General features: G+C 40.4%; 1 protein-coding gene across 2 annotated transcripts; it reads right to left on the reverse strand.

Annotated features, from left to right (window-relative positions):
• Positions 1-927: 927 nt before the first annotated feature.
• LOC139455614 (density-regulated protein homolog) lies at positions 928-8191 on the reverse strand. Of its 2 annotated transcripts, none has more exons than XM_071237169.1 (7): positions 8132-8191; positions 7220-7345; positions 7010-7029; positions 5664-5748; positions 4901-5083; positions 2028-2167; positions 928-1044 (listed from the first exon to the last, which is right to left on the reverse strand). In XM_071237169.1, the coding sequence occupies exons 2-7, from the start codon at positions 7326-7328 to the stop codon at positions 1003-1005; spliced, it is 579 nt and encodes a 192-aa protein (XP_071093270.1). In that variant the 5' UTR covers positions 7329-7345; positions 8132-8191; the 3' UTR covers positions 928-1002. The 2 variants fall into 2 exon arrangements, with proteins under 2 accessions (XP_071093270.1, XP_071093271.1); XM_071237170.1 differs by having other exon boundaries at positions 7220-7385; positions 8132-8163.
• Between the last annotated feature and the right edge of the window lie 169 nt (positions 8192-8360).

Raw genomic sequence — 8360 nt, forward strand, 5'->3', positions numbered from 1 at the left:
GTACACAAGCATCTTTCGAATATATTTCGGATAAAAACTTGTAACAACGTATGTATAGGAAAAATGACAACTAAACAGATGAACAGTCAACCTGCACATAATGTACATCCACAAGCATGTCTAGGCGGTGACTTGTTATGGGGCAACTTGACCCATACAGTAAACAAGTTGTTTACTGTATGGGAACAAGTTTCCCCATTTCAGGCATTCACAGCCTACTTTGTGGTTATGGAAAGGGACCGACCATCATGGGTAAATACCATGGTGTATTGCTTTAAGCTTCACAGTTGCTCTCACTGTGTGTGTAGGTAAACTAATTGTTTGTTTGTCTATTTGTTGTATACCACCGCACTCAGCAATATTCCAGCTATAAAATGGCGGTCTGTAAATAATCGAGTGTGGAACTTCTGGGCTCGATGAGTGGCTATTGCGTGTTATGCCCCTCCTATGTCCCCCCTATTGACCAATCAGATTTCACTTCTCATATCACATGCATTTACTTCAAACGAAATGGCGCCGCCCAGTCAAGATGATCTGAACGATGATCAAGACCTATATTGTAAAAAAAACGGGTCTTTCCTCGTTAAGTGCATCAAATCATGTGAGCACCTTTATTTGAAAAGACTTGCAAAATCTTTTGACACCCAGTTGACGGAACACATCCTTTGCAAATCCAGCAGTTGACCAAATTTACATGTTGTTTACGAACCGGATCATGCGAATGTCGGTTTTGCTACTTGATTTTGATTGGACTATGCATAGACTTGTTTAGTGCAGCCAAAATATAACTTCATAATTCAAGCCTAGTTTGGCAAGGGTGGATACCGGACTTTTACCGTCTTGCCTCGAGAAGATGGTTGCTGAAGACCTATTCTAACCTGGGCCTTCATGGGTGTAACTAATTGAAGACAACTCCTTACAAAGCACAACAATTTACTGTACAGTGCACACCCACAGTTTATTTATTTACACAAAGTGACGAGTGTTGACAGTGTTCATCTATCATTTCTTATCTCCCTTGTCATCTATATCATCTTCATCAATCTGTGAAGAAAAAGATAAAAAACATATAATTCACAGTAATTAAAACTACAATGCAACTTTTTCCTACGATGTCATCAACGTGAGTGAGTGACAGAATATCGTTTTGTGCCATGCAATCATGGCAATAGTATTTTATGTAACGCTGCACTCAGCAATATTCCAGTTAGGACAGCGTTCACTAAATAATTGATTCTGGATCAGACAACCCAGTGATTGACATAATGAGCATCTTCCAATGTAATTAGGATGCGATGACCAGATAATATCACATCTAAATCACTGTAAATAATCAAGTGGTTGATGTGATGAGCAACATTCCATGCGAGGTGTACAATGACAAGCAATCATTCATGTTGGACCACCTGGTCCAGATCTGGCAACCAGTAGGGAATGGTATTGGAGGTTCTTAAAGCGTATTACAATATTTTCTGATGTTCAAGGTTGTACCACAGTGGTCCCTTGACTTAACGCTCCTCGATGTACCGCTACTTCGGATGCACCGCGGGTAAACCATGGCTCCCAAAAATGCATGAAGAATTTTATGTATATATACATATATATTGTATATATTGTATAATACTAAATTTTAAATTCAGAAGCAATTTGAAACACCAGTGCATGAATTGAAGTTCAAAGATGGAACAAAACAAGATGCTGGTACAACAGAATGCTCACTCACTCAATAAATATGCATGGATGTACGTTCCAGATGCATGATCCGGATATTTGATAAGTGTATAACATTAAACAAATGATAAAAATTGCAATCACCTGATACACCAAGCATTAAGAAACGGTATTGTGATACGTATTGTGGAAAGAATGAACCTCAATTTACTGATATACCAGTAACACCGCACACTCTTAACGACCTGTACAGGTTATATGGACTCATGAGGTCCAACAAGTATTCTATCTTTGTCCACCATTATTGACCTGATCAGTAACAGAACATAAGAGCGCATTACTGGTGCTGAGGTTACCTGTTTCCATTTCTCTGGGAGGATGTCCCACAGATCGTCCTTCACATCGCCCTGGATGACAATCTCATCCTCGCCCATCACTGACGACCCACAGGAAAACTTGGTGGCGAAGAACTTGCAGGCATCCTTCAGGTCAATTTCTGTACAAAAATACCAGAGAACTTGCTTAACGGCCCTTAAAACGGGAGTTCTGGTTAATCAATACTTGACTTTTTTTTACCTGAACCAATTTTAACATATAGTGTCTGTAGATACTTGTTCCGATGTCTGCAAATCACAGACTGAGGCTCATTGAACATATTGGCTACCGAGTTCTACCAGTTTGAAGCATGACAATAACCAGATCTGATTACAAATACTACATGAAGGCAAGAGTAGAGAGCTTACTCTGTTACTCTGGATAATGAAAATCAACAATACTAATAACTAATCTGACAACCTTTCACTGAATATGCTGAAGTGTCAAATCAAGAATGATCCCCTACCCATGTTCACAGAGGAATCCCATGGTCCAGGTGTAATGTTTCTGGTGTCACAGAAGAATCCCATGGTCCAGGTACAATGTTTTAGGGGTGTTTGGGTGTAAGGTTCTTGTTTCAGGAACCAGGGCCCCGTTCCACAAAGCCATCTTAGCACTAAGGTGATCGTACCTCCCACACTTTAACATTGGCTTACGATAGTCGTAGCGCTAAGATCGCTTTGTGGAACGGTGCACGGCTCTCTGGCTGTCATTTTTAAATCTGATCTTCAGATGATATTACTTAGGGGTTTCACAATCCACCCATGTTGTGATGCATTACGATTGTATTAGGTGTATTGTGACACCCCAGGTATTAACACAGACAAGGACAGAACAAAAGTATAGACTGGGTCATAAAATACTGACACTGACTGAAAGATGTATCGCTTGTTTGGACTATTAGGATGTACATGATAATAAAAATATTCAGATATTTTCAGAAACACTGAATTCCATATATATATGTGTGGGACAAGTGATTGCTGTTGCCTTAAACAATCTCAAATGTTGTCAAACTGACAGTACATCATGACGTCTATTCCAAAGGGAGGTAATCCAGGTATTACTGTGGACACACTGTCTCTGATGGCATATTTTTATCCGGAAGTAAAAACATGTTCCTGGAAACTTTTCAATTTCCCCAGTCATGATTTCAAAACATTGATTGCGGAATATGAAATACTAAACACAGATTTTGAGACCGTCCTCTTATAATCTGAACATCACATCTAACTGTCTCTACATTTTCAGTGATCAGGAACCACTCAAAGAAAACACTGTGCAGTCATTAGGGCTGGGAAGAGTCCAAATTTACAACCCAGGTACCCACACCCTATTACCCGACCCTACCCGGGTACCCACTGTTGGTGTCAAAAGATAGGTACAAAATGTCCGATTGGGAATAGTTTGATAGTAGCCCAGGCAGAATGTATTCGGATACACGTATATTCATAATCATGAAGATACACGTATGTTCATAATCATGAAGAAATGTGAACATAAGAGACTTAAAATTGTCATGTAACCATGTAGTTATATAGTGAGTCTTTGTCATGAAACAATATATCACGTGACAAACCACAGGTCTGGGTAGTCGGTAGGTACCCGGGTCCTACTCAGTACCCACCCGACCCGAGTACCCGAATTACCCGTCCCAGCCCTAGCAGTCATACACTTTTAAACCAGTACAGTTGTCTCACCCCTCCTTTTGTTTGGATACATTTGTTGAAGCTGTTACTATAAATGTGTTTTCAAATCTGAAAAACAATAACTGCCAAAATATCCAAGTACAGATTCTGATTAAAGCATTAATGAAGCATCATCACAGTTGATGCTGTGCTGACTCTTTGTGGCAGGTAAGACTACTGGGTAATGAACAATCAATTGCTTTATGCTTAGTAGAAAGACTCTTAAAGACTCTTAAGAATTACCTATTTGTTTCCATGATATAAGAATACAAAGTTATGTTGTTGTCCTACCTATGTATAGGGGTCACAAGTAAAACAAAATAAACCGACACTAACTCCTGGACCCATGCCGGTGGTTCTTGCAATCTCAAATTACCTGCCCCTGATTTTCATTTGCCAATTTGCTACTCAGTCAAACAGACCAATCAGAAGAAGAGTTACAAACAAGCCTCAATGTTGGGTTGGCAATATCAACAACATGACGGCCAGTCCCATTGATTACGATGGAGTTTGCTATAATTTCAAAATTGAAAAACTGACTGAAACGCAAAGGAAGCCCTAAAAAACATCAACATATCTTACTGATGGCAAGGATGTCTTATGTCCATTAACACTGGCAGTGGCTTTGTGTTCATGTCAATATGAGTTGCCTCCCTTACTCATTTTCCTTTTCCTTAGCTTGAACATTTGATTGGTCGGTAAAATGTTAATGAAAATCATGGGCGGGAAATTTGAGATTGAGAGAGTAACCCAACTCCGCTTTTAACATTATTTCAGTTATATCACGGTGTGCCAGCTTAATGTAGGAGGAAAGCCCAAAGTGATGCAGGTCTCGGACGTTTACCACTTCGGTGAAACCCACGAGCACGGGTATGGTGCTGACAAACCTAGAAACATAATTGTGGTGAATCATGATTCGAAACCACAATCATGGGTTTCTTGGGTGCCCAAGGGATGCAACTCTGCACAGCAAATCACAGCACCTTAGACCACTGGGCCACCCATGTCCCCTGATTGCCAGCCATTGATGTTTTATGAATAGGTTAACAAAGGTCAATGCCCTCAATCCTATGATATCGATGAGTCATGAATCTATCAACTCCCTTAGTCTCCTTGAATCTGCCAAACCCTGACTCCACTAGGATGTGTTGGTTGAATTGGCTTACCATAGGATGCCAAACCAGCCACAAATGTGACCTTCTTCTTCTTGCCCCGTGTCGCAGTCCACATCTTGATCCCTTGTGGCTCCGTCTTCTTCTTAGCCTTCATCATGCCTTTCCCCCCTCGAGTCTGTCGCTTCTTCTTCTCCCCATCTTCCTCCCCAGCCTTCCCTTCCTCCTCATCCTTATCTGGAACAAACACCAGCAAGAGTGAGTGAGTGAGTGAGTTGGGTTTAACACTGCTTTTAACAGTATCCCAGCACTCATAAAGACATGCCAAGTCGAGGGATAAGTTTCATCCATCAACAAACTCCGAGAATGTCGGGCTATATAATCATGATAGTAAGCAGTTGTAAGTTTGAAAGTTTGCCTCCTGCCATTTTATAGTGATGATAATTCCAATTTTCATTTCTGAATACCCAAATATATTTCTTAAATCCTCTGTGGATTAAGCGTGTTCACATGTCCATCAGTTTCCGAGTGTTAGTCACAAGTATTTGTTGTTTCAGATAATAAACATTTTCACTAGGTATTGTTGTTAAAAATATGATTCAGGCATCAGGAACTTATCATAACTGGGTCATTACAATTTTAACCAAACCTCAAAATCCAAAGAATTTTGAACCCTGATTGAAAATAACACTTTTTTTCAGAGTTAACACCCTTTCCTTGGGAAGATGAGCGAATTGTTGCACCTTAGACTTCACCTGTGCCCCAAGTAGTATTTTTACCTGTGAGATGTTGAAGGAGAAGGTTTGTTCACACGTACCTGCCATGAGCCTTGAAAACTCCTCTGGAATATTGCTCTTCAGCCATTCTTTGCACTTCTCATAGTTGGGGTAGAACTCACAGTACTGTAACCAACGGTAACCAAGGTAATTAGAGAGAGGCTCAGACGCAATCTCATTAAAATCAGATCTGAGTTCTCGCTATCACTAAACAAAGATCTGAGGACATCCCATTACGGGTCACGTCAGAACGACCTTTCATCCAACTAATCAAAGCGTCACTTACCAGATCATGAAAGTGACAGTCGGAACGTGTTTTCTAATAATGCAACCTCGAAAACATTAACACAGGGTATTCAGAACGATAGTTATGGCCCATATGACTGATTCCGTCAGAATTATCGTCTATCTCTCGCTTCCGTGGGATAAACATTTGAATGAAGGAGGCATTGCACAGTACGTGGGAAGCACTGCCATACTATTTCAACCATATATTAGACATTCCAGAATGTTTGTTTGTTCAGTTTTCAAAAGTTTTTCAAGCGTAGTCTGAAATGGAAGTCGCCAGGTTGAAATGAGTGCCATAAAGCTCGAGAAAGCGGCTTTCTAATTTCTTGTTAGTCATCTCAGTGGTCGTTAAAAGTTCGCAAAGTCGTTCTGACGTGACCTGTAATGGGATGTCCTCAGATCTTTATTTAGCGACGGCGCGAACTTAGATATGATTTTAATGAGATTGGGTGCAGACGTTTCATCGATGACATCTTTATGAGTGACCCTTCCTCGGCTTGCCAAGTGTGTGTACGTTTTTTCATGACACTCAAGGAGACACAGACATGCCGCCAGTGTTTGAATGTGATGTCACCATGATAACTGCGCCTATTCTTTCACAATCTTTACCTTCTAAAACCTGTTATGTTTTTCTTGAACCTCCCCATCCTATCCTCCAATTTACAGTAATTAACTGAGAATTGTATTACTTTGTACCATGGACAGTTTCATTAGTTTCAGCAATACCAATCATCATCATAAATGAAAATCTCCTAACAATCAGATGTTTTATAACATTGCTTATTCCAGCATAATACCTCTCTGTGTGAAGATCAGACGACATCTCCACAGGAGGTCGCTTCAGGTGTACTTACAATCAGTAGTTTAACATGGAATCCCCACCTAGACAAACTATGCCATGTATACCCTTGTCCTATCCACTTAATGCCAACTTCAGGCAGAATAACAACATGTTAATCTTTAAAAAAATAAAAAACATTTTTCATGATTTAAGGGTGTTACTGACTATGTTGAGTATTGGAAATCTAATCTGGAAAAAAATACCGGTTCAATCACCATGTTCACCCGAACACTCACCCATTCAAAACATCCAACTTACCTCTACAGGCATACTACATTCTGAAAGAGAAACATGGAGATAATTACAAACACATACATTGAAAGTAGACACTGCACTAAAACTATGTACTAAAATCATCTCAAAATGATGATGTGTTTACACATCTTTATAGTATACATAGGTTATCTGGAGCACTGACTATATGTCATGTATGTTCTGAAAATGGATCTTACATGATCATAATCTCACCTCCACAGTAGAGGACCCTCATTGGGTATTTAACACCTTTCCTAGGGCCATCATATTCCAGAAACTTGTGATCACCACTTCCTGACTCTGCAACATCTGCAGCAGCCATGCTTACTCCAAAGCTTTCTGTAAACAGGGGTAAAGTGACCGAATTGACATTAATAACCTGAAAAAATAAATTCATTTCGGAAGCAAATCACACAAGTTTGTCAATTTCGTGAAATCCACGGGCAACAAGTAAGGGTATGGTGCTGAGAGAGCATGGTTTTACACCACTTTTAGCAATATTCCAGGACATCAGAAATGGGTACATTCGAACCTGGGGCCTTGGCATGACAATTCCGACAAGCGAATGCTTTAACCACCAAGGATCATAACTGAAGCAAATTTTAGATTCAAACCTTTGACAATGAGCGAGTGAGTATGGTTTTACGCCGCTTTTAGCAATATTCCAGCAATATCACGGCGGGGGACACCAGAAATGAGGTTCACACATTGAACCTGGGTCTTTGGCGTCACGAAGCGAACGCTTTAACCACTAGGCTACCCCGACCGCCCCTCTCTGACAATGATGATCATAGATGATCATAAATAATCAGTGGCTTACTGTGTTTTTTTACCAGGTGATTGGCATCCGATTGTATACCTTATCGTGAAGGGGTGTTTGATCGGAAAGGGTTACCTAACCCTAATGATCGGAAAGATGGTCGAAAGGCTGAGGATAGAATTAGGGGTAGGCTAACTTTACACGAGCCTGACGAGGGACCTTAGGCTTGGATCGGAGAGGCAAGTGAGATCAGTGATGCGAGAGCTTCTGCCAGAGCCAGTTAGCTCCATACGCAGCCCGTTAAAGTTGACAATTCGACAACAGTCACTTCCGCTCGCCCTTGATCATGCTGAGTGCAAACTTACCTTGACAGACTTCCAGTAATAAACTGCTAGCCTCATGCACAGGAAGGAAGTAGATTCTGAAATAGCTGTACACGCATGCGCTAGAATATGCTTCTGATAGTGAAAAGTGCAACAGTGAGACGAAATTATCCTATTACCCTTTGCTTAAAAATATACAATAAAACTTGTTTTAAGCGCAACTAGTTTTTAATGTGTGTTTGGATTATTATCCGAAGTCAGGTATGTGTAA

Source organism: Haliotis cracherodii, unplaced genomic scaffold (genome assembly GCF_022045235.1).
Source record: "Haliotis cracherodii isolate W230 unplaced genomic scaffold, xgHalCrac1.p SCAF_11, whole genome shotgun sequence".
Lineage (NCBI taxonomy): Eukaryota > Metazoa > Mollusca > Gastropoda > Lepetellida > Haliotidae > Haliotis > Haliotis cracherodii.

What these genes read in the sequence shown, in the direction of transcription:
- LOC139455614 (XM_071237169.1), bottom strand. Translation starts at nt 7,328, where the DNA reads ATGGCTGCTGCAGATGTTGCAGAGTCAGGAAGTGGTGATCACAAGTTT. An exon ending in GAGGGTCCTCTACTGTGGAG is followed by an intron (nt 7,030 to 7,219) that starts GTGAGATTATGA and finishes TTTCTCTTTCAG; the next exon opens with AATGTAGTATGCCTGTAGAG. An exon ending in AATGTAGTATGCCTGTAGAG is followed by an intron (nt 5,749 to 7,009) that starts GTAAGTTGGATG and finishes CGTTGGTTACAG; the next exon opens with TACTGTGAGTTCTACCCCAA.